Consider the following 26774-nt stretch of genomic DNA (forward strand, 5'->3'; position numbering starts at 1 on the left):
AAACCATCACTTGGTTGGTTGTAGACTTGGACTGTAGGAGAGCCTTAGGCATCCTTAGATTCACTGCCTACCCTATCACACCTCTGACTCATTTTTTTAAGATTTTATTTATTTGAAAGAGAGAGAAAGAGAGAGGGAAAGAAAGCACAGAAGGGAGAGGGGCAGAGGGACAATCAGACTTGCCTCTGAGCAGGAAGACTTGTGATCCCAGGACCCTGAGACCACCATTCGAGCTGAAGGCAGACACCTAACCAACTGAGCCACCCAAGTGCTGCACACTGTTGACTCATTAAAACTGACACTGCATGGCTCAGTGGATTAAGCCTCTGCTCAGATCATAATCTCAGGATCCTGGGCTCTGCCCCACATTGGGCTCCCCACTCAGCAGGAAGCCTGCTTCTCCCTCTCCCTCTGCCTACTGCTCCCCCACTGCTTGTGCTCTCTGTCAAATAAGTAAATAAAATCTTTTTAAAAAATAAAAATAAATAAAATAAAAATAATAAAGCTTTTTAAATAAAAATAAAAAGCTTTAAAAAAATAAAAAGCTTTTTAAAAAAATGAAATAAAACTGATACTACATAAAACCTACAAGTGTAATTACGGGGTGAGGTGGGGTTGTTTTCATTTGTTTTGACTTCATAAATAACATGAATGCATTTACTTTATAAAACATGTAAATAATAGAGATCAAAATCTTCATTTAAAAAAACGACAGACTGGGGCGCCTGGGTGGCTCAGTGGGTTAAGCCGCTGCCTTCGGCTCAGGTCGTGATCTCAGGGTCCTGGGATCGAGTCCCGCATCGGGTTCTCTGCTCAGCAGGGAGCCTGCTTCCCTCTCTCTCTCTGCCTGCCTCTCCATCTACTTGTGATTTCTCTCTGTCAAATAAATAAATAAAATCTTAAAAATAAAAAAAATAAAAAAAAAATAAATAAATAAATAAACGACAGACAAATCCAAAGTTTCCTTTGACCAATATCCCAAATCCCAGTCCTTTCCTTCCAGGGATACATACTGTTTCACTTTGGTTATATATTCTTCCAGACTTTTTGCCTGTGTATTTTACATGGATATATATTTCATGTGGAAATATGTAGTTGTAAGAGATTTTTAAAACATAAATGTATCAAATGATTTGTACTATTCTACATCTTTTTTCACATTAACACATTACAGAGAACTTCTCACATCAGTACGAATAAAGCCATCTCCCTTTTATAACTGCCAAACAGTGGCCTATAGTATGGAGGTAATGGTTTAACCAGTCTCTTGTTGCATACACAGTGTTTCCATTTTGTTGTTGTTGTTATTACAATGTTTCATTGAAGATTCTTTATGACTCTTAGTGCTACACAGGAGTATCTCTTTGGGGTTAAAAAAAAAAAAAAAAATTTAAGTAGGCATCACTCAAGAGATTGAGACCTGAGCTGAGATGCTAAGATCAAGAGTCAGATGCTTAACCAACTGAGACTCTTCAATAAACATTCAAAGAGTGAATTGCTAGGTTTTAGGATATGTACTTTTAAAATTTTAATATATACTTAAAATTGCCCTAAAATGATTTATATTCCCACCAACTTGTGTGAATACCTTGGACAATTCTCCATACTTTTGCTAACACTTGGTATTAGCAGTCTTAAATTTTTGCCAATAAGAAAGATGAATAAAAGTTATCTCCTATAATAACACACACATACATGTATACGTATGTATATATATAGGTATGAGTGTGTATGTTTGTATATGCCATTTGTATGTCCTCTAGTTTATTTGCCTATTTTGCCCGTGTTTTATTTATTTATTTATTTATTTATTTAAGATTTTATTTGAGGGGCATGTGGGTAACTCAGTCAGTTAAGTGTCTGCCTTCAGCTCAGGTCATGATCCCAGCGTTGGGCTCCCTCCTCAGTGGGGAGTCTACTTCTCCCTTTCCCTCTGCCTCTGCCCCTGTTCCTTCTCTCTCTCGTGCACACTCTCTATCTCAAATATATAAATAAAATGTTAAAAAAAAAATTTATTTGAGAGAGTGAGTGTGTGTGAGCATGCGGGGGATGGGGGGAGCAGAGGGAGAGGGAGAGAGAGGTTTTTTTTTTTTAAGATTTTATTTATTTACTTGACAGAGGTCACAAGTAGGCGGAGAGGCAGAGAGAGAGAGAGGAGGGGGGAAGCAAGCTCTCCACTGAGAGAGAGCCCAATGTGGGGCTCAATCCCAGGACCCTGGGATCATGACCTGAGCTGAAGGCAGAGGCTTTAACCAATGAGCCACCCAGGTGCCCCAAGAGAGAGAGTCTTAAGCAGACTTTGCACTAAACACAGCCCAACATGGAGCTTGATCCCACCACCCTGAGATCACCATCTGAGCCAAAACCAAGAGTTGGAGGCTTAACCAACTGGGCCACCTAGGCCCCTCTACTTTGCCCATATTACTATTCAGTTTCCTAAGTAATTTTCAAATCATATTATGCCATATCTCCCATATCATACACACATACACACACACACATAACCTTCTTTGTGCTACACTTTACATTTAGCCCATTTAAACTAAATCTTGTTAACTTTGGTCTAGCCTGCATTCTCTTTGCATTCTGATTCTGTTCTCCAACAATATATTCATTACCCCTACCATATTCTTCCTATCAACAAATGTAACCATCTGTCATCAATGTTCTTTATTCTAAAATTAATTAACTGATTTTTAAAGTAATCTCTACACCCAACATGGGACTCAAACTCATGACCTCAAGATCAAGCATCAATGTTCTACCAACTGTAGACCACCACACACAGCCAGGTGCAACTGCCATCAGTTCTAAACAAAACTATCTGTACAAACGTTGAACATGACAGCTCCCAGGTCAAAGCCTGGTGGAATGTACTAGAGACCTCTAATTTGGTATTAATCTATTATTAGTTAATGGGATTCTGGATAGTGCTCACATTGCCTTTTCAGCTTATAACAATCAGGAGCCTGGTTCAGTTGGAACCTGCAGCTGCAGGTCCCATTGTCAGACTTTATAGAAGAGAAGTCAATCTGAGTTCCATGTCACAGGCCAAAAGGAAAAACACTGAGGGGCGCCTGGGTGGCTCAGTGGGTTAAGCCTCTGCCTTCCACTCAGGTTATGGCCTTAGAGTCCTGGGATCGAGCCCCTCATCGGGCTCTCTGCTCAGTGGGGAGCCTGCTTCCTCCTCCCCCTCTCTCTATGCCTGCCTCTCTGCCTACTTGTGATCTCTCTGTCAAATAAACAAATAAAATCTTAAAAACAAAATTTCAGTCATTCTTCAGTTTTGTTCACTTATGGCCAACCACAGTTCCAGCCTAACAGATCCTTTGTGGCCTCACTTTTTACCTAGTCCACCTGAGGCTCCATGGACAATGATCTACCTCAAGACACTTGCCACACCCTCAATTACCTTTGTCTTTTGTTCTTTGGTCCCAACTGCCTCACTATTCCCCACTTCTAATGCTAATCTTTGTTTGTTTATTAAGAAATACTTATCAACTGCCTACTGAAGTACCAAGAGTTGTTCTAGGTATTGGGGATAGAGGTGTGTTTTCTCTATTACCAGTTCTAGGCTGCTGCTTTATGGATACCACTGATGGGAGTCAGAACTAGTACTCGTGTGATATCCAGCCTTAATGTGGCAGTCTGCATGGAAGCTAGATTTCTTGTGAATTTCCCAGAGCTGTTCTCCTCAAGCACCTCACTATAGTTCAAGCCTCTGGCTTTTGCAGACCACCTTGCATTCCACCTGAAAAGGAGTGGGCACCCCATCTTACTTAGTTAAATAACAGAATCTCCTTATAGAGGCTTTAATTCTGCCCTCCCATCTGTCTCTTCTGGAATACCATGCTCTATCAATTGCCCCTTCTCTCCCCCCGCCCTTTTTTTTTTACGATTTATTTATGGGGACACCTGGGTGGCTCAGTCAGTTAAGTGTCTGCCTTTGGCTCCTGGGAGTCCCAGGATCAGGTACCATATTGGGCTCCCTGCTCAGCAGAGTATCAGCTTCTCCCTCTTCCCCTCTCTCTGCCTGTGCTCTGTCTGTCTCTCTCTCTTTCATTCTCAAATAAATAATTTTTTTAAAGATTTATTTATTTGAGAGACAGTGTGTGTGAGTGGGGGGAGGGGCAGAGGACAAGGGAGAGAATCTCAAGCAGACTCCCCTCTGAGCACAGAGCCCCACTCGGGGCTCAGCACAGGGTTCGATTTTATAACCCTGAGATCATGACCTGAGCCAACATCAAGAGTCAGACACTTAACTGACTAAGCCACCCAGGTGCCCCCCTTCTTTCTTCTTTCTAATTTCTTTCATGCCAGAAGATCATTCTCTCTAACCTACAAAGGTTTGAAACCCCCATTCTTTCTTCAACCCAAACACCCTCTGCTTTCTCATCACTCTAAAATTTCTTGATAAAGAAATTTTCAATTACTATTTACTCTTTAATCCAGTGAAATTCAGCTTTTGCCCTCATTAATGTACAAAATCTATTCTCAAAATTACTTAATTGCTAAGTACAGTGGACTATTTTCAGTCCTTACCTGAATTTTTTCCTCTCTTTTCAGGGAACTCCTTTCTTTCTACTTTCATACAGTCAATAAATATTTATTGATCACTTTCTGTGTGCCAGAAAATAGCAGTGGTAAGATGGATCTACCCTCTGCCCTCATGGAACTTTGTAGTGAGAGAGGCAGGAGGGTGTGAAGGCATCAACATTCAACGAAGAATCTAGCAGTATAACACACCAGTTAACCTGACAACTATTCCACAACAAAACACCTCAAAACACCAGCTCAAATATAAAAAGCAAAAGCATGAGTCCGAAAACATAAGGCTGAAATTGGTGAATATTCTAGAGACATCTGCTAACCCCCAGAGACAGAACTTCCATCTTAATGGTTTCTCAAGGGATAGCAGACAAAGTCTAGGGCTTGTGCAAAAAGAGCAACTGGATTGGAATGCCCCAAAACAAGGCTAGGCCTCCTGCAGACTCCACTCTCAGTGGAAGGGCAAACTAGAAAGTATCCACCCTGAGATAAGAGATGGAAAATAAATGTCCTTATCTCAGTCTTGGCTCAAAATGAGAAGAAAAAGATCTCCCCTTAGAATTTACAAGTTGGTCCTCTCATGGGTTTATAACCTAGATTCATATTACCTGAATAAGCAGAAACTCAGATTTTATTTTAAACTCATTCACAAGTTGGTAGTATCTCTAGGCACCTGAAAGAAATTAAAGAGGGATGCCTGGATGGCTTAGTCAGTTAAGTGTCCAACTCTTGATCTCAGCTCAGGTCTTTTTTCTTTTAAGATTTTATTTATTTATTTGACAGAGACACAGTGAGAAAGGGAACACAAGTAGGAGAAATGGGAGAGGGAGAAGCAGGCTTCCCACCAAACAGAAAGCCCGATATGGGGCTTGATCCCAGGACCCTGAGATCATGACCTGAGCCCAAGCAGACCCTTAACCAAATGAGTCACCCAGGCGTCCCTCAGCTCAGGTCTTGATCTCAGGGTCATGAGGTCAAGCTCTACACTGGGCCGTATGGGGTCCATGCTGGGTGTGGAGCCTACTTAAAAGAAGGAAAGAAAAGAAAAGAAACACAAATCCTCTCTGAAGAAAGGTACCTTCAATCCAGACCTCAAAAATTCCCTAAAACTTCTTCAAATATGAGTTCACAAATACAAATCCCAAAACACAAGGCAACAGGAAATAAGGCACCGAGGATGAGAATGAGCAGAAGTTATAAATAGCAGAACTAAGCCCACAGAGACTTTGGTTACCGGAATCATAATACATCATATAAATAAGTATGTTTAATAAATTTAAAGGAAATGTAAGTATGACTAAAGGATAAAAGACTATAAAAATGAGAAGAGATTTTAAAAGGTATAATTAAGATCTAGAGATTTTGGACGCCTGGGTGGCTCAGTGGGTTAAGTCTCTGCCTTCAGCTCAGGTCATGATCTCAGGGTCCTGGGATCGAGCCCCGCATCGGGCTCTCTGCTCAGTGGGGAGCCTGCTTCCCCCCACCCCCGCCTGCCTCTCTGCCTACTTGTGATCTCTCTCCCTCTGTCAAACAAATAAATAAAATCTTTTTTAAAAATCTAGAAATTTAACATAATAATTAAAATAATTTAGAATTATTAAAACACAAAATTATTCTAGATGCTGTGAAGGAAAAATTAAGAATGCTGTAATATATAATAAAGTAAATTGTTTTCCCCAAATGCATGTATTGAAGTCCTAATCCCCAGTAGCTCAGAATTTGACTACATTTGGAAATAGGCTCTTTACAGAGGTAATTAAGGTTAAATGAGGTGGGCGGTGGGGGGGCTTTCATCCAATGTAACTGGTGTCCTTACCAAGGGAGTCGGGACACAGGTGTGCACAGAGTAAAGAGCATGTGAAGACAGAAAACAGCTACATGTGACAAGGACTGACACCTCAGAAATAACAGCGCTGACGATACTTTGATCTCAGACTCCTAACTGTGAGAAGATGAACTTCGGTTGATTAAGCCCAGAGCACTTTATATTATGGCAGCCCTTAAAAACTATTATCTCTGATTCTTCTTTGATGTGATCTCTTTTCCTGTCCACCCCTTAAGTTTTGGTATTCCTCAGAGTTCTGTGCGGTTCTCCTCTCTTTCTCTATATAGTTTCTATGCAGGGGAAAGGGCTCTAAAATTAGTTCTTTTCTTTTTTTTTTAAGATTTTATTTATTTATTTGACACAGAGAAACAGAGTGAGAAAGGGAACACAAATAGGGGGAGAGGGAGAAGCAGGCTTCCCACCCAGCAGAGATCCTGACATGGGGCTTACTCCCAGGACCCTGGGATCAGGATCTGACACACACAGGTGCCCTAAAATCAGTTCTGCATTCAGATGCTAACCACCACTTAAAAGTTGACTGTAGAGGGACACCTGAGTGGCACGCTCAGGGGAGTGTCTGACTCTTGGTTACCACTTGGATCATGATCTAAGAATCCTGGGGTTGAACTCCAGGAAGGGCTTTGTGCTCAGCAGGGAGTCTGGGTGAGGATTCTCTCTCTCCTCCCTTGCCCCCTGCCCCACTTGTGCACACTTGCTTGCAAGAGCTCTCTCAAATAAATAAAGAAATCTTAAAAAAAAAAGAAAGAAAAAGGTGACTCTAGGAGCGCCGGGCTGGCTCAGTCAGAGGAGCATGTCATACTTGATCTCAGGGTTGTGAGTTCAAGCCCCACACTGGTTGTAGAGATTACTTAAAAAAAAAATCTTGGGGCACCTAGGTGGCTCAGTTGTTAGGTGTCTGACTTCCGCTTATGCCATGGTCCTGGGGTCCTGGGATGGGGCCCCGCATCAGGCTCCCTGCTCAGCAGGAGGCCTGCATCTTCCCCTACCACTACCCCTGCTTGTGTTCCCTCTCTCGCTCTCTCTCTGTCAAATAAATAAAATCTTACAAAATAAATTAAATAAAATCTTTAAAAAATAAAAATAATAATAAAAGTTGACTGTAGATAAGTTTCTGAATCTATGTTTAATTTTCTTCTTCTGTAAAAATGGGGATAATTAATATTTATCTCACAGAGTTGTTGGGAGGAAGATGATGCTGATGACGGTAGCATTTGTTCAGTACTTATTATGTGTAAAGGACTGGGATAATAATTGTTTTACCCTCTTTATTCACTTAATCTTCATAATAACCCAGCAAGGTAGCTATTTTACTCATCTTATAGATAACAGAAACAGACCAAAAGGTTAAATTACTTGACCAGAATCACTCAACTACTAAGGGACAGAAGCAGATTAAATTCAGTCTCTCTGGTATCAAAGCCTATGCTCTGTGAAGATAGCTAAATTTTAAGGTAAAGTAGAAAGGAATTTCTATCCTTTCCAATGAATTTTCCATTTCATCAGAAGGAAAGAACCTCAGCCAAGACAGGCATGTTGTCTGTGTGAATTTTTAAGTGGTTAAAGTCCCAAAGTACAGTCCCAACATCTTCTCATGAAGTCCATGTGGCTGCCCACGCCTCCATGCGCTCACATATGGTTTCCCTTTCAGAGAAAACTGGGGCCATCAATTACAAGTGCCCTACCCACGCACATCTACTAGAGTTACAGCATCCAGCAGACAATAAATGTTATTTTTCTCCCTTTTACACTGTCGTCTATCTCTTAATAACTCCTGAAACAATATCTGTAGCCTTGACAATTTCTGGAGCCTCAACTCTACATTCTGCCAGCCTCTTAGATGCCCAACCTACGATTCTCACTGGCACTTCAGGTTCAATACATGTCGTCTTCCCCAAGAAATCTTGTTTTCCAAATATATACCTTTATCTTGTTAAAAGCTTACTAGTTACCCAGTCTCCCATTATAAAAATCTTAACAGTTATCCCAGTTCTTTCCTTTCTCTCACGTCACATCCAATCGCGGATCAGATCCTGCTACTTCTACCTTGAGAAATGTTTCTCAAACCTAGGTCTCTTCCTCTTTTCCTGTTCTAGATACATTCATTCAAATCCTTGTCAAATCTATCCCAGACAATAATGATAACCTCCTAGCTAGATTTCCAGGAACTAACCTCTCCCAGGTCTTGCCTATGGCTCTCAGATTATTCAGTCCTGTCATTCCCTGCTTGGAAAGCTATCAATGGCATTTCATGGTCAATCTGGCACCTGCCACGTCCCTGTGCTCCTTCCCACTGCATATTAACAGCTATGATTTAGGGACACCTGGGAGGCTCAGTCGTTAAGCCTCTGCCTTCTGCTCAGGTCATGATCCCAGGGTCCTGGGATGGGGCCCCACATCAGGGCTCCCTGCTCAGCAGGAAGCCTGTTTCTCCCTCTCCCACTCCCCCTGCTTATGTTCCCTCTCTTGATCTCTCTCTCTCTCTGTCAAATAAATAAATAAAATCTTTTTTTAAAAGTTTGGTTTTCGGGGGACGCCTGGGTGGCTTAGTTGGTTGGGCAGCTGCCTTCGGCTCAGGTCATGATCCCGGCGTCCTGGGATCGAGTCCCACATCGGGCTCCTTGCTCTGCAGGGAGCCTGCTTCTCCCTCTGACTCTGCCTGCCACTCTGTCTGCTTCTGCTTGCGCTCACTCTACCTCTCTCTCTGACAAATAAATAAATAAAAATAAAATCTTTTAAAAATAAAAAATAAAAAAAGTTTGGTTTTCGGGACGCCTTAGTGGCTCAGTTGGTTAGGCCACTGCCTTCGGCTCAGCTCATGATCCCGGGGTCCTGGGATCGAGTCCCGAATCGGGCTCCTTGCCCAGCAGGGAGCCTGCTTCTCTCTCCTCCTCTGCCTGCCTCTCTGCCTACTTGTGCACTATCATGCTCTCTCACTCTCTCTCTCTCTCTCTGACAAATAAATAAATAAATAAAATATTTTTTTAAAAGTTTGGTTTTCTTATCTGTTTCTAGTTTTGATATGTTTTGACTGAAGTATTTAGAGAAAATCTGTCCTCATATAGATAAGTAATTGGAAAAAGCAACAGAAATTTTAATATCTTTTCAGATAATTTTGGGTATTCTTCTTTGATTGTACACCAAAACATGACAAATAGTAGTTACTTCAAGGTGAATTGTAATGTGGTATTTGAAACCATATCAGTGAACTTTCTGTATTCTATTAATTAAAACCCATTGGTGTATCTTGCAATTTTTAAAAAAGACTTTATTTATTTATTCAAGAGAAAGAGAGAGAGGGAATGAGTGGGGTAGAGGGACAGAGGAAGAGGGAGAAGCAGTCTCCCCACTGAGCAGGGAGCCCAATGCAGGGCTTGATCCCAGGACCCTGAGATCATGACCTGAACTAGAGGCTTAACCCACGAGCCACCCAGGCACCCCGTATCTTGCAATTTGAATGAATCTTTTATCCAAGCATGACTTTAAAACATCATGTATTAGGTCATTTGGAAAATACTGGTTCATTCAATTATGTGGATATTCCAAATGTTGACACATTTCATTACCCAATTAAAAAAAATTGATTAAGGGGCACTAGGCTGGCTCACTCCGAGGAGCACACACCTCTTTATCTCAAGGTGGTGAGTTCAAGCCCCATGCTGGGTGAAAGAAAGAGAGAAAGAGGGGGGAGCCTGGGTGGCTCAGTGGGTTAAGCCTCTGCCTTCAGCACAGGTCATGATCCCAGGGTCCTGGGATTGACCCCCTGCAATGGGCTCTCTGCTCAGGAGGCGGCCTGCTTCCCCCTGCTTCTCTGCCTACTTGTGATCTTTCTCTCTCTGTCAAATAAATAAATAAAATCTTTAAAAAAAAGAAAGAAAGAGACAGAGAGGGAAAGTAAGGAATAAATTTTAAAACACATTTATTAAGAATCACAACCAATCCCATCAGCAAATCTTTAAGCATTGGGAAGCTGTCAAGCTCACCAAAATTAAAAGTTTTGCTTGAAATCTCAAATTTTATCATCGGTACAAATGCTGTTAGTTGTTTTCCTTAAAGTGACTGGCTCACTTTGTTTATTTTTGAGAAAATACCAATTCCCAGGAAGGAAGGAAATAATAAAGATCAGAGTAGAAATAAATACTTCAAAACAATAAAAAAAGATCAATGAAACTAAGTGCTAATTCTTTGAAGAGATAAACAAAATTGATAAACCATTAGCCAGACTCATTAAGAAAAAAAGAGAAAGGACTCAAATAAAAGAGAAGTTACAACCAATACCACAGACACTACCACAAGAGACTAGTATGAACAATTATACACCAACAAATTGGACAACCTAGAAGAAATAGTTAAATTCCTAGAAACGTAGTTTTCCAAGACTGACTCAGGAAGAAATAGAAAATCTAAACAGACCAATTACTAGTAAAGAAATTGAATGTGTAATCAGAAAATTCCCAAGAAACAAAAGTCCAAGACCAGATGGCTTCACAGGTGCATTCTACCAAAAATTTAAAGAAGAGTTAATACCCTATCCTTCTCAAACTATTATAAAAAATGAAAGAGGAAGAAATGTTTCCAAATGAACAGAATGAGGAACCCAGAAATAAACCTACACTTATATGGTCAATTAATCTACAGCATAGGAAGGAAGAATATACAATGGGGAAAGGATCCTTTTCAATAAATGATGTTGGGAAAACCAGACAGCTAAATCCAAAAGGATGAAACTGGACCACTTTCTTAAAACATACACACAAAAAAAAACTCTAAATGGATTAATGTAGGAGTTTTTAAACATAAAACTCCTAAACAAGTAGAGGCGGTAAATTCTTGGGACATTGGCCTAAGCAATATTTTTCTGGATATCTTCCCCCAGACAAGAGAAACAAAAGCAAAAATGAAGTAAATGAAAGTAAAAAGCTTTTGCACAATGAAGGAAACCATCAACAAGATGATAACGCAACCTCCTGAGTGGGAGAAGATATTTGCAAATGCTATATCTGATAAGGAGTTAATATGTAAAAGATATAAAGAACTTATATTACTCAGTACCAAAAAAATCATAATCCAATTTAAAAATGGGCAAAGGACCTGAATACATTTTCCCAAAGAAGACCTACAGATGGCCAACAGGCACATGAAAAGATAGTCAACATCACTAATCATTGGGGAAATGCAAATTAAAACCACAATAAGATACTACCTCACACCTGTTAGAAAGACTAATATCAAAAAGACAGGAAATCAATCTATTTCTACCATAAATACTAAAACAGGGGCGCCTGGGTGGCTCAGTGGATTGAGCCGCTGCCTTTGGCTCGGGTCGTGATCCCAAGGTCCTGGGATCGAGCCACCCGCATCAGGCTCTCTGCTCTGTAGAGATCCTGCTTCCTCCTCTCTCTCTGCCTGCCTCTCGCCAACTTGTGATCTCTGTCTGTCAAATAAATAAATAAAATAAACCTTCTAAAAAAAAGAAAGAAAAAGAACATAAATACTAAAACAAACAAACAAAAAGACAGGAAATAACAAGTGTTGGCAAGGATGTGGAGAAAAGGGAACCCTTGTGCACTGTTGGTAGGAATGTAAATTGGTGCAGCCACTATGGAAAACAGTGTAGAAGTTCCTCAGAAAATTAAAAGTAGGAATGCCATACAAACCAGTAATTTCACTTTTGAGTATTTACCTGGAGAAAATACTAATTCAAAAAGCTACATATACCGATATGTTCATTGCAGCATTATTTACAATAGCTAAGATATAGAAACAACTTAATGGATGAATGGATAAAAAAATTGTGGTATATGTCCACAATGGAATGTTACTCAACCATAAAGAAGAATGCATCTTGTTATTTGGGACAACAGACATAGACCTAGAAGGTTTTATGTTTTCATCTTTTGTTGGTTTTTTTTTTCAAGATTTTATTTATTTGACAGAGAGACAGTAAGAGAGGGAACACAAGCAAGGGGAGTGGGAGAAGGAAAAGCAGGCTTCCCGCTGAGCAGGGAGTCCTACGCAGGGCTCAATCCCAGGATCCCAGGATTGTGACCTGAGCCGAAGGCAGATGCCCAACAACTGAGCAATCCAGGTGTCCTAGAAGGTTTTATGTTAAATGAAGTAAGTCAGACCAAGAAAAATACCATGTGATATCACTTATATGTAGAATCTAAAAAACAAATGAACAAACAAACAAAACAACACACAGAAACACTCATAGAGAACAAACTGGTGGTTACCAAAGAGAAGGGGAGTGGGAGATGGACAAAATAGGTGAAGAGAATTAAGAAGTACAAACTTCCAATTATAAAATAAACAAGCCAGTGGAGTGAAAAGTACAGTATAAGGAAGATAGTCAATAATACTGTAATAGGGGTGCCTGGGTGGCTCAGTAGGTTAAGCCTCTGCCTTCAGCTCGGGTCATGATCCCAGCGTCCTGAGATCGAGCCCCGCATTGGGCTCTCTGCTCAGCGGGGAGCCTGCTTCCTCCTCTCTCTCTGCCTGCCTCTCTGCCTACTTGTGATCTCTCTGTCAAATAAATAAATAAAATCTTTAAAAATAATAGTAATACTGTAATAACTTCATATGGTGATGGAAAATAACTTCACTTCCATAGTGAGTATTTTGTAATGTATATGATTTTTTAAAATTACGATGTGGTAGACCTGAAACTTAATATATCAACCATACTTCAATCAATCAACCTGTAAAAAAAAGAAAAAAAGAAACTAGCGGCATCTGGGTGGCTCAGTTTGTTGAGTGTCTGACTCTTGGTTTTGACCCAGGTGGTGATCTCAGGGTCGTGGGATCAAGTCCTATGTTGGGCTCAGCAGGGAGTCGGTTGGAGAGTCTCCCCATCTTCCTCTGCCCCCACTCCCGCTCACACACACACACTCTCTCATTCTTAAATAAATAAATATTTTTAAAAGAAAAGAAAAATAAAAGAAAGGAAATAATTGCCCAAGGTCACTGATGTGGTAATTGGCACTGATGTGGTAATTTACCAATTGGTAAATTGGTAATCAGATCAGTTGAACTGATTCGAAAGGCCGTGTTGTCACGCAGCCTCCTCTACTGTGTATTTCTCTGTGGCAGCTCCTTGAACACACCACAGTTTCTGCTCTGTGCCTTTGCACAGCTTTTCTGTTTAGAATGTTTTGCCTCACGTACTCCCAATGAACACTCACACACAGTTCAAAACCCAGCTCAAAATCACTTTCTTCCAAGGCAGAGTTAAACAAGGCACTGTTCCTTCCTCTGGGTGCTTATACATTTTGCTCTTAAGTCTACTTTTGGCACCAAACATGGTTTGATTTTAATGTCCTTGTACTTGCCAATTTTTTCCTCTATGGTTACTGCTTTTTATATTGTTTAATAATTTTTTCCTACACAGAGTTCATAAAATATTCTCCTATATATAATGTTTTCAATTTCAATCCTCCTGGAATATTTTTATATATACAGTATGAGGCAGAGATCCAGTTTTACTGTGTTCTATATGAATATCCAGTGTCCTAGCTCCATGCAGTGAGCAATCTGTCTTTCCCCTACTGATCGCCAATGCTGCTTCTCTTACCAAGTTTCCATATACATGTAAGTCTACTCATGGGTTCTCTATTCCATTAATCTGTTGGTCTCTCCCTGCTGATACCACACTGTCTTTTTTCTCTATAGACTCATAAGTCATGTCCAACATGTTGTTCTATTGTCCTTTTTTTGTTTCTCTCTCAAGAGTGTCTTGGCTAATTTTGGCCCTTTGGTCTTCCCTATAAGTTTCAGAATCAGCTTACCCAGCTCCTTATTTGGAACTGCATTCAACATGTGTATCAGTCTGAAGGAGATCTTATTTTTACAATTATGGGTCCATCTACATATGAACATGGTTTATATCTCTATTTGGGTTTGTAAAATGTATTTAATAGAGTTTTATAATTTTCTCCACATAGGTTTGCACATAGTGGTAGAATCTACTGGTTGTGCTTCCTTTTTTCTAGAATAACAGAATCCCCAATTTTTAGCTGGGCATAGAGACACTCAGAACAGATTATACTTCATAGCATCCCTTGTAGGTAAAAGATCATGTGACTAATTTCTGACTTACATGATAATAACAAAGACAGTATGCAGAATAGTATGGGAAGTGTCATTAAAGGAAATTAGATACCCTTTAAATACATCATTCAAGGAAACTAGATACTCTTTTCTCCTTCCTGCTAGTTAGAATGCACATAACATGGGTGAAGCTTGCCATCTTGGGCCATGAAGTAAAAAAGCATGTATGAAGAAACCAGAACAACATATTAGAAGAAATTGGAGTTTCTAATCATAACAGATCCACCATGCCAATTTTGGGTTCTGTCAGAAAAGAATAAGAATGAATGAGAGGCTACTAAACCCTAGTTATATGCTAGTTTAACCTGTGCAGATTAGGGTCTGAAATTGCAATCCTCTAGGCAAAGATGACAATTATGGTGTTGCAATGGGAGGGCAGGCAAATCCTGATGCTAAAGGCACGGGATATGATATGCAGTAAGAGGTGTAGAAGTGTCGAAAATGGCCAACTAAGCAAAAAGTTCAATTAACGATTTTGACAAAAACCAGGAAATCAACCATACTGGTGTATAAGCGAGAATAGCCATTAGAGAATATGATCATGGGGGGCTGTTTAGGAAAAATTATGCACACCTTAGAAATAAGGCCAAAAAATGACCATGTGGTCTTTTAATATCATGCTAAAACATTTCCAGGTAAATCTGCCTGAGGGTCACCAACTTATCTTGGGGAATATAATTTTGTTTGATTAGCACCCAAAAGTTTTATAACCTTCAAAAGTTAGAGGGTAATATGCAGTGATGTTTTTCTCATCAACTAAAGAAGATAACCCCAGGGGCACCTGGGTGGCACAGCTGGTTGAGTGCCTGACTCAGTTTCAGCTCAGGTCATGATCTCAGAGTCCTAGGATTGAGCCCTGCAGCGGGCTTTATGCTCACCTCGCTGTCTGCTTGAGATTTTCTTTCTTTTTCCCTCTGCCCCTCCCACTTGTGCTCTCTCTCTCTAAAAATAAATAAATAAATCTTAAAAAAAAAAAAGATAACCCCAAAAGTTAGTTTATTGCCTTATAGGAATTAACTGCTTTTGTATCTAATTTAGCATCCTTCTTCAACAGTTCCCTAATAATACAAATCTCAACTTTCGTATCTTCATGGAATCAGTTTTGCCATTGTGTTAATTTCTTTATTTTTTTTTAATTTTATTTATTTGACAGACAGAGATCACAGGTAGGCAGAGAGGCAGGCAGAGAGAGAGGAGGAAGCAGGCTCTCCACGGAGCAGAGAGCCCGATGCGGAGCTCGATCCCAGGACCCTGGGATCATGACCTGAGCGGAAGGCAGAGGCTTTAACCCACTGAGCCACCCAGGCGCCCCCTGTTAATTTCTTTATTATTGAGGTAAATAAAAATGTGAAATGTGTTAAAAAAGAAATAGTATGGCATAAAGAGGCCTTAGAGCTTAAAGGCAAAAGATCAGCTTCACCTTAGTGGAAGAGAACAGGTGCTCCAGTAATTCTGGAAATTTCTATCAGCAGAGTTGAGATCCTCCCAAAATTCAAGTTATAAATAGGGCTAAAAAAAGGGGGGAGCCTGGGGAGCTCAGTTGGTTAAGCATCTGCCTTCAGCTTGGGTCATGATCCCACGGGCTCCCTGATCAGCGGGAAGCCTACTTCTCCCTCTTCCCCTGCTTGAGTTCTCTCTTTTATCGCTCTCTGTGTGTCAAATAAATTAATAAAATCTTTTTAAAAAATAAAATATAAATAAAGAGCAAGAGTTTTTTCATTACAGAAGAGGAAAGGCAACAGGAAATATTAAGTATACCCAATTTCAGGCCCCAAAGATGGAGAACAATGCTATTAGAATACATCTTAGTTCTGAGGCACCTGGGTGGCTCAGTCAGCTGAGCGTGGGACTCTTGATTCCAGTTCCGTCAGGATCTCAGGGTTGTGGAGTCAAGCTCTGACTCCAGGGAGTCAGCTAGAGATGCCTCTCTCTCTCACTGCCCCGCACCCTCTCTTATAAGTAAAGCCTTAAAGATTTTTGTTTATTTAGAGAGCTGGGGGAGGGGACGGACAGAGGGAGAGGAAAGAGCATCCTAAGTAGACTCCGTGCTGAGCATGGAGCCCAATGTGGGGCTCCACCCCAGAACCGTGAGATCATGACAGAACTGAAATGGAGAGTCCAAGCTCAACTGAGCCACCCAGGCACCCCATTTTTTTAAAGATTTTATTTATTAAGATTCTCTCTCCCTCTGCTACCTACCCCCAACCTGCACTCTCTCAAACAAACAAACAACAAAGAAAGAATACATCATAGTTCCTAAACTGGGACCTACTTTTTTTTTTTTTTCTATTTTAAAAGAAATGATGTAAATGGATTCTCTGAAACAAAGGCACATTTTGAAGAGGAAATGTGCTCACAGTTTGGGGAAGTCTCAAAGGATTTAATACATGCTTACAGAAAGATTGGCACAGTCAGGATGTCAACAATGCTTTTCTACTGAGGGTCAGGACTGTGGCCAAAATAGTTAACCTAAGAACAAGAACCATTCTTGATAGGTGTGTATACAAATCCGGGTCCGACTCTGAACAATACTAGGGATCAGAAGTCCTAATCAAACTCAAATTCCCTGAGGACAGGACCTTCCAGATATCCTGGAGATAGGCTGACTCCTTGCTTCTAAGCCATACAGGCTGGTGAGATTAGTGGTTCTCTAACGCAGTCCACAGGAGTCTGGAAGGGGGTCTACCTGTTAATCTTATGTAATATGGATGCCTACATTATGATAATGTCAACACTGTTCTGTCATCCTCTTAGATATCAACCACTATAGACTCTGCCTCCACAGTCTCTCCATGTCATCCTTTTCATTTCCACTGCCATCACCTAAGCACAGTTCACCTCTAATTCTTGCCTATCACATTGTAGTACCTCCTAATTTATTCGCTTCCAATCCTTTTTCCCTCAATCCATTCTAAAAACCACAATTAGAATACTGAATCTAAATTACAGCATACATCACAGTACTCTAGTGCTCCGTGGATCCCAACTACCTGAAAAAGTTCAAAGCTCTTTGACTCTCAAAGTCCTCAGTGGTTATCATCCATCCTACTTTTCTAGCCTTTGCATAGCCTGTATTGGTAAACATTCAGATTCATCCACTCAACAACAGTGTCTAGGCATAGCTAGGGTTACAGAGGGAAACATAGTAAATGTCCCCATTAAATGGACAGCCAGTGGAAGAGACAAATAAAACTGAAGAGGAGCCAGGGTGGGAAAAGGAAAACCAGTGCAGTGAGGTGCCCTAAAACCACATAAAGAAAGTGTTTCAAGGGGCGCCTGGGTGGCTCAGGGGTTAAAGCCTCTGCCTTCGGCTCAGGTCATGATCTCAGGGTCCTGGGATCGAGCCCCACGTCAGGCTTTCTGCTCAGCAGGGAGCCTGCTTCCTCCTCTCTCTCTGCCTATTCGTGATCTTTCTCTGTCAAATAAATAAATAAAATCTTAAAAAAAAAAAAAAAAGAGGGGCGCCTGGGTGGCTGAGTAGGTTAAGCCTCTACCTTCGGCTCAGGTCATGATCCCAGGGTCCTGGGATCGAGCCCTGCATCTGGCTCTCTGCTGCTGGGCGGGGAGCCTGCTTCCTCCTCTCTCTGTCTCTGCCTGCCTCTCTGCCTACTTGTCTGTCAAATAAGTAAATAAAATCTTTTTTAAAAAGTTTCTTAAACTAGAGAAATGATTCTTTTTAAATTTTTATTTAAATTTTAGTTACCATACAGTCCAATATTGGTTTCAGAATTCAGCGATTCATCACTTACACACAACACCCAGTGCTCATCACAAGTGCCCTCTGTAATGCCCATCATGCACCTACCTCCCTCCATCAACCCTCAGTTTGTTCTTTGTCATTAAGTCTCTTATGGTTTGTTTCCCTGTCCCCTTTCCCCCCCTTCCTATACTTCCATCTGTTTTGTTCCTTAAATTCCACATGTAAGTAAAATCCTATGGTACTGGGTGCCTGGGTGGCTCAGTGGGTTAAGCCGCTGCCTTCGGCTCAGGTCATGATCTCAAGGTCCTGGGATTGAGTCCTGCATAGGGCTCTCTGCTCGGCAGGGAGCCTGTTTCCTCCTCCTCTCTCTCTCTGCCTGCCTCTCTACCTACTTGTGATCTTTCTCTGTCAAATAAATAGATAAAATCTTTTAAAAAAAAATCCTATGGTATTTGTCTTTCTCTGATTGACTTACTTCAACTTAGCATAATACACTCTAGCTCCATCCACATTGTTGCAAATGGCAAGGTTTCATTTTTTGATGGCTGAGTAATATTCCAGTGTGTGTGTGTGTGTGTGTGTGTGTGTGTGTGTGACTACCACATTTTTATCCATTCATCAGTTGATGGACATTTGGGCTCTTTCCATAGTTTGGCTGTTGTTGATAATGCTGCTATAAACATCAGGGTGCATACACCCCTCTGAATCTGTATTTTTATACCCTTTGGGTAAATGCCTAATAGTGCAATTGCTGGATCACAGCGTAGTTCTATTTTTAGTTTTTTGATGAACCTTCATACTGTTCTCCACAGTGGCTGCACCAGTTTGGAGAAACCATTTCTTATTCATTATAACCACGGGATATTTCTCTCCATCCTCTCTGCCACATATTATAAATCCCCATGGTTCTAGTTCTTGCCCAAATACATAATTATGGGATATGGGTTCCCTATCTCCTTATTAAACTGTGATATTTTGGGGAACAGGAACCTTGCTCACCTTTCCAGCTTATGTGCCTCAATCACCTGGCTCTTGAATTTTAGGTATTATTATTATTTCTACAGACGTTTTTAACAAAAAAAGGGGTTGCTTCCTTTAATGTCAACTCACACATATGGCACACAAGCAGGATCCCTATCCTCAAGAGGTTTCTACCCCTAGAATCAAAAGTGCCTCATACTCAGTAAAAAAATAAAAGGTGTCCGGAGTCTCGGAATAGGTGCCAACAGAGTAAGGCTTACACATAAATAACTACAGACCGTGGAGCATAGATGGGGGATGAGAGGAAACAAGTAGGGAGGCAGGAATAAAACGTACCAGGGGCAGAACAATTTCATTTAGTCAACTTACATATAAATGATCCATAGGGCAGTTCTTGGAGCGTCCCCATCTCCAAACAATGTTGCACTGAGAGCAAAGGTTGTGCAAAATAACTTCAGGTCCCCAACAGTGCCCCTAAGGACCTGTATAGCTAGACTGTTGCTCCCCAGCCGTGCCAGAACTGTCCCATCCCCTCTCCTCAATCTCCGAGTGATTCAATGGGTTAAGACTTTAGTACCGAGAAAAAAAAAAAAAAAGCCTCTGCGGCAGAGCAACAGCGGGGGCTCGAAACCAGGTGTTTGGGAAGTAAAGCGAGGAAACCATTAGCAGGCCCACACCCGCACCTGCGAAAAACTGGAACCCAAGAGCCTAAGCATCCGCGCCGCCCTTACGTAACCCGCGGCGCTCCGCTCGGGCGCCGGAAGACCCCGCCCAGCCCTTAAGCCCCGCCCCTACCTCTACCGGCCGGTGAGGTGCCGTGCGCAACCTCCGGAAGCTGCCGCCCCTTTCCCCTTTTATGGGACTACACTTTTTTTTTTTTTTTAACTTGCTGACGCCACCATAGGACTGGCCCTAAAACTAAGACACAGAAGCTCCTCTCACAGTCCTACTTCCGCTTCCTTCCACCGAGGAGTTAGGCTCATCCCCCATTTTTCTCACCTGGGAGGCGGCGTCGGCGTCGGCAGCTTGAGATGTTTGGCCTCAAAAGAAACGCAGTAATCGGACTCAACCTCTACTGTGGGGGGGCCGGGCTGGGGGCCGGCACCGGGGGCGCCTCCTCTTCGGGAGGGCGGCTTTTGGCTTCGGGGAAGGAGGCCACGGCCCGGCGGGAGGTAGGGGGAGGGGAAGCCGGTGCGGTGATTGGCGGAAGCGCCGGCGCGAGTACCCCGGCCACTCTCGCGCCGGACGCCCGGAGGGTCGCGCGGCCCTCGCCCATTGGCGCCGAGGGCCCCAACGTCACCGCGACCCCCCCGAGGCTGCTGTTCTTCGAGCCTACCCGCCGCGCGTCGCCGCCTGAAGAGATGGAAGGCCCAGCTGCCGACGCCATCATGTCGCCCGAAGAGGAGCTGGATGGGTACGAGCCGGAACCTTTGGGGAAGAGGCCTGCTGTCCTGCCTTTGCTGGAGTTGGTGGGGGAGGCCAGCAGTGGCCCCTGCACGGACGGCTCACTGCCCTCGACGCCACCCCCAGCAGAGGAGGAGGAAGACGAGTTGTACCGGCAGTCCCTGGAGATTATTTCTCGGTACCTGCGGGAGCAGGCAACGGGCGCCAAGGACGCGAAACCACTGGGCGGGCCTGGGGCTGCCAGCCGGAAGGCGTTAGAGACCCTCCGACGGGTCGGGGACGGGGTACAGCGCAACCACGAGACGGCCTTCCAAGGTAAGGGGGTTAGTCGCCGAGGCTGCATTGCCTTTTTTCACCTGTCCCTGGACTCACCCACCAAAGGTGGGTGGAAACCGAAAACAAGTCTGTGTTGAAATGACTCGTAATCTATTTCTGAACCCAGAATTTTCTGGCCGTGAGTCATTGTATCCGCCCATCTTAATTCTTTTGGAAATGGCAGCTCTGTTCAAAGCCCGGAAAGGGTGGGATGTCAGTTTTCAACTGGGGTCGGACTGAGTTCTATAGACCCCAAATAGCGATTTCCCCCGCCGTGGGTGGGCGGACAAATCATGCCCTGGTTTAGACAAAGGAGGCCGTGAGAACCTGCATGCTTTTCTTCCTCTCAGGCATGCTTCGGAAACTGGACATCAAAAACGAAGACGATGTCAAATCTTTGTCTCGAGTGATGGTCCATGTTTTCAGTGACGGAGTAACAAACTGGGGCAGGATTGTGACTCTTATTTCTTTTGGTGCCTTTGTGGCCAAACACTTGAAGAGTATAAACCAAGAAAGCTGCATCGAACCATTAGCAGAAAGCATCACAGATGTTCTCGTAAGGACAAAACGAGACTGGCTAGTCAAACAAAGAGGCTGGGTAAGTTTGTTTTAAGGTTGAAGAGGGGTTTTGGAGTGGAAATGGAATGAAGGATTTTATAGAGAAAGTCTGGGGCTCTCTAAAGCTTTTTAGGATGCACAACTCAGGTTTCAGCCTCCTAACTTAGGATCTCTGTTTGCCTAACTTTGATTTAAGTAGTGAGTTCACAGAGATAGTGTATATGACCGACTTGAATTGTTTCATCAAAAATCCGGTTTTCTGGGGACGCCTGGGTGGCTCAGTTGGTTAAGCAGCTGCCTTCGGCTCAGGTCATGATCCCAGCGTCCTGGGATCGAGTCCCCCATCGCATCGGGCTCCTTGCTCCGCAGGGAGCCTGCTTCTCCCCCTGCCTCTGCCTGCCATTCTGTCTGCCTGTGCTTGCTCTCTCGCCCTCTCTCTCTGATAAATAAATAAAATCTTTAAAAAAAAAAAAATCCGGTTTTCTGGGGCGCCTGGGTGGCTCGGTGGGTTGAGCCGCTGCCTTCCGCTCGGGTCATGATCTCAGGGTCCTGGGATCGAGTCCCTCGTTGGGCTCTCTGCTCAGCAGGGAGCCTGCTTCCTCCTCTCTCTCTGCCTGCCTCTGCCTACTTGTGATTTCTGTCAAATAAATAAATAAAATCTTTTTTTAAAAAAAATTTTTTAAAAATCCGGTTTTCTGTAGGCTATTTTACTGGGTGTTGAGTCTTTTGCTTTTGGTATTGTAATTTGACTGGATACTTTTCAGTGGATTCAAATTGTGAAAAAAACTAGTCACTTGAGGATAATAGTAAACTAAATTTCTGAGAGCTGCGCTGCAACCCCCCCCCCCCCCAAATGAATGTGTCTTTTGTAGGCTGGGTAAATAATTGGTTCATTATGTTTTGAGGGGGGCAGAACTTTAGATTTTTAAAATTCTTTTCTTTATGAATAGTGTTTTTAAGCCAACGGAAACCCATACTTGAAAATGTGCTTTTCTTTTTTGTTTTCTAGGATGGGTTTGTGGAGTTCTTCCATGTAGAGGACCTAGAAGGTGGCATCAGAAATGTGCTGCTGGCTTTTGCAGGTGTTGCTGGAGTAGGAGCTGGTTTGGCATATCTAATAAGATAGCCTTTTAAGTGCAATAACTGACTTTTAACCAACCCCAGGCAACAAAACATGTGTGACTGCTGTGAAATCAAATGTATTTATGAAGTTGGACTTAGAGCTGTCCAGGCTGTAACCTCCGAGAGTTCTCCAGCAACGTAGAACAGCAAGTGGCAAGAGGATTATGGCTAACGGGAATAAATACATGGGAAAAGTAGTCCCCCTTGAAGAGTCACTGTCTAAAAGAAGCAAAGTTCAGTTTCAGCAACAGGCAAACTTTGGGAGGCCATGGAGGAGAACTTTTAGATTTAGTGAAGATGGTAGGGTTGAAGAGACTTAATTTCCTTGTCTAGAACAGGAGAGTGGCCAGTAGCCAGGCTAGTCATAGAGTCCAATAAATATGTCCACTGAATTCATTAACTTCTTAAAGTGTTAAAAGAGAAGCACTAACAATGGCATTGATCTGTATAAAATGGATTTAAGCTACAGGTAATAGAACTATGACTAGAAGCCTCAGTACTGTACAACAGTGTGTGAAGGGAAGCTTTTTCTCTGCAATTAGCCTTCCCAGGTATACTTATTGAATGGAAAGTCCCAAGTGTTCAGGACTTTTATACCTGTTCTACTTTGGCTTGGTTGAGTGGTTTAGTTTATTAGCCTAGTAATGGCCAAGAATACTTGACTTAAGGCTCAATAATCAGAGTTGCAAATATGAGAATATCCTCAATTTTTAAGGCAAAAACAACTTGTAAATGTATTGTCTGTAAAAATTGTATATATTTTTACAGAAAGTCTATTTCTTTGAAATGTAAAGGGATGAAGAGTCTCGAAATACATTAGTTTTTTCATACCCGTTTGAAAATTTACAACTTCTGTAGTTAGGAATCTATTTCTTACAGCTTTACTATTCTAAATTTTGTCCTGGTCAGTTCTAGATTGTATACAGAACCAATTGGTGCAGTTGTACACAACTTGGTTATAATGGAACAATACTGATTCATAACTATGCAGACTTTAATTTTGCTATCTGGTTGGTAAGTATTCCTCAGTTTTTGTTTTTGTTTTTTAAACTTGGGATTGAGAAATTGAGGAGTGGAAATTCTTCCTTTTCACCTCCTTACATGCGGGTTTTCAATAATTGAGTCAAAGTGGAGTTTAAGTTTGGGGCAGGGGCACATGTGGGCTGATAACTTACAAAATAATGGGCTCTGGTTGGTGAGTAGCTACTCACTTGAGTTCCTTATATTTGACCTAATTTAACTGGTGAAATTTAAATTGAGTTTATGAGCTCATCTTCAAAACTTTTGCTAAAAGATTTTCAGCTGTTCCAAGTGGGACTTACTAACAGTATGTATATAAAAAGATCACATCAGTGGATGAGAGATATTTGATCCCTTGTTTGCTTAATAAATTGTAAAATGATGACTTGGAAAAGCAGGCTTACACTCTAACCATGGTGCTATTATTAGGCTTGCTTGTTTAAACACAGGTCTAAGCCTAGTATATGAATAAAACAAATACTTATGTTTCATTTCTATTAATGATTCCCAAACTTTGTTTCAGATTTTTGTATTGGCATCTCTTTGGATTTCAGACTTGACATGTTATTGAACCTGACTTTTATTTTCTGTCTTTGCTGCTTAATTCTCCCTCTATAGATAGTTATTTCAGTTCTTAATACCCTTACCCTGCCATCCCTGAACTCTTACTAGCCCTTTTAATTTTTGGCACTATGAACCCTACGTAAGCCCCTAAACCCCCACCCCAGGAGACCAGAGACCTTCATCCTTAATGAATTTTATTCTTGGGATGTGGTGGTACAGTGGGTGCCATGACCATAACAGTCACGTGGTAGGAGGAGTCCCTTTTCCTTGGATTGGTACCTTTTCAGTTGCTTCGTCCTGTCTGGGGGCGAGGAGGGGGGAGTTTTAAAAGTCCCTTTAGGAATTTTCAAAGGAAGGGACAGCAAATTATGTGACTTTCTGTAGGTTCCTTTGCGTTCAAAAATGCTCATTTAAAAATCATAGAGACGGGCTCTGTTAAACCTCAAAGAGTTACATAAAAGCTACTGGTAAACTGAAGAAAGCTTCTATAGTAGACCTAGGGTCATTTGAAAGCTTCATCCATAGAACATGACCTTTAGTCTATGGACTCCAGATGAAAATAGGTATGAATAAAATGACTAAGAATGTAATAGGGAAGGATTGCCCTGCCTGCCCATCATCGAGCCATAAGGTCATCTAGCTAGAGCTATTTTTACCTATGTATTTATCATTCTTGATCATGAACCATTTATTTATGTCAGGTTTATCTCTAAGGACCTAAAAGCACTTTATGTAGTTTCTAATTAATCTTAAAATCTGGTGAAGGTGACTAAAAGGCCTGTCTCCCCGTATGCAGTTGTGGAAATAAGCACATAGATGTAAATTGGAGGAGTTTAGGGAACCCACCTCCCTATTTACTAGGTGTTAACTGCTGAAATGTAGAGGAGGATGTTAGTTGAAACTTTGGGTTGGGCTCTCAGGGTTTAGGGAGCCCAAGTGCTTTAGGGAAGGGTGGGTGGTTTTCTAGGGAGAGGAGGAGGCACGTGTTCTAAGTGCTGACGAGCTGCATAGTTCAAGCAAATCCTCCAGAATGGAAAGGGAGGGGCTGCTTGGAAAGCTGGCTCTCAGCAACTTGTCTTATGCTTCTCTCAGGGAAAAACATGCAATCCTCTAGTACCCATGTACACTCTGTTGGGGGTGAACACCTTGGTTCTGGTTAAAACAGCTAATGCTGTTGACAGCTGTGCCAGGAAGGGTTAGGACCAACTACAAATTAATGTGGGCTGTAAAATGTAGTGTGTTTCCCTAACTTCCTGTTTTTCCTGAGAAGAAAATAATAAATCTTTTATTCAAATGCAAGGTGTGGTACGGGTGTTTTCTAATCCATGACTGTCTTCCTTCCCCCACTTAGACAAGCCTTTTAAGGAAGTCCGGCTGAGTAAATAAATAACAGGTGAATTAACAAGCAAAAGCCTCATAAAGCTGATTTGCTTTAGAGCAAAGGATGCTTCCCTTCCAAATAACCCCTTCCTTCATTCAAATTAGAGGTATTGGGTTTTGAAATGTATTAACTGCTGTAATTCATACATTTATTTAACAGTCAAAATCCCTGTCCTGGTTTTTTAGTCACCATGAGCTGATTCATTACTGTGGTTCCTCTGTTACCCATCTCCACCTTCTTAGATGAAGGAGCTAGAAGAATTAGTACCCACAGTTAAGGGTTTTGATAAGGTTCTTGGTACTTTTCCCTCTTCGTCTCCCCAAAACAAAGGTGAGAATAAGTACATTAATTTCAGAAACCCTATCCTGTCTTTTTTATTTTCAGCTACCATGAAATGGAGCTGAATCACCATGGAAATGTGCAAATGTGAAGTTTGCATATTGGTTTCAAGCCCTGAGCACCATTAGGTTGTACTAATAGTACAAACAGGATTCTGTGCTTTTGTGCATTTAGAAGTTCATTTCTGGGGACGCCTGGGTGGCTCAGTTGGTTAAGCAGCTGCCTTCGGCTCAGGTCATGATCCCAGCGTCCTGGGATCGAGTCCCGCATCGGGCTCCTTGCTCCGCAGGGAGCCTGCTTCTCCCTCTGACTCTGCCTTCCACTCTGTCTGCCTGTGCTCGCTCTCACTCTCTTACAAATAAATAAATAAAATCTTTAAAAAAAAAAAAAAAAAAAGAAGAAGTTCATTTCTGCTTGGAAGCCCCTCTTTTTCTGGAGCCTCACTACTAGGAGATGGCAACTTTTTATCATTACAGAGCTGTTACTAGTGCACACCTAAGCAGAGGGTTGGAGGGAGGGTAACATTGGACCCAAGGGTGTAAATCTGGGCCCTTGTTGAGTTCTGTGCAGTGCAGTTTATTGGTAGGTTGTGCTGTGAAGCCAGTTCTGTAGTTGAACATTGGCTCAAATGGTAACTAGGTAACATGAGTCACTGAGGGAGTCAAAGTAATCAACACTTCCTTGGTTTGACACAACCAGACTTTGTCTTTCAGTTCCTGTTTTGTGACTTTAGAGCTCTTGCTTCATACTGTTTCCTTTCAGAAAATGTTAAAGCAGTTGTGACAGCTGGTATATTTTACAAAAATTAAAGGGAAATAACTTGCACAACTGGTGTGTTGCATGGCTCCAGCCAGATGCTCAGAGCATGGGCTGTTAATTCCTGGAGTTCA

At 42.0% G+C, this 26774-nt stretch overlaps 1 protein-coding gene and 1 long non-coding RNA gene across 3 annotated transcripts; one reads left to right on the forward strand and one right to left on the reverse strand.

Annotated features, from left to right (window-relative positions):
- Positions 1-11417: 11417 nt before the first annotated feature.
- On the reverse strand, positions 11418-19926 carry LOC309842122. Its single transcript, XR_014299503.1, has 2 exons — positions 19551-19926; positions 11418-12484 (listed from the first exon to the last, which is right to left on the reverse strand). It is a non-coding gene; the product is annotated as an uncharacterized lncRNA (long non-coding RNA).
- Positions 19665-25463, forward strand: MCL1 (MCL1 apoptosis regulator, BCL2 family member). Of its 2 annotated transcripts, XM_082686008.1 has the most exons (3): positions 19665-20900; positions 21251-21498; positions 22468-25463. In XM_082686008.1, exons 1-3 carry the CDS (start codon positions 20213-20215, stop codon positions 22582-22584), a joined length of 1053 nt encoding a protein of 350 aa, XP_082542134.1. In that variant the 5' UTR covers positions 19665-20212; the 3' UTR covers positions 22585-25463. The 2 variants fall into 2 exon arrangements, with proteins under 2 accessions (XP_082542134.1, XP_082542135.1); XM_082686009.1 differs by lacking the exon at positions 21251-21498 and having other exon boundaries at positions 20095-20900.
- The last annotated feature ends 1311 nt before the right edge of the window (positions 25464-26774 follow it).

The sequence above is a fragment of the Mustela nivalis genome, assembly GCF_964662115.1.
Source record: "Mustela nivalis genome assembly, chromosome: 10".
NCBI classification, from domain to species: domain Eukaryota; kingdom Metazoa; phylum Chordata; class Mammalia; order Carnivora; family Mustelidae; genus Mustela; species Mustela nivalis.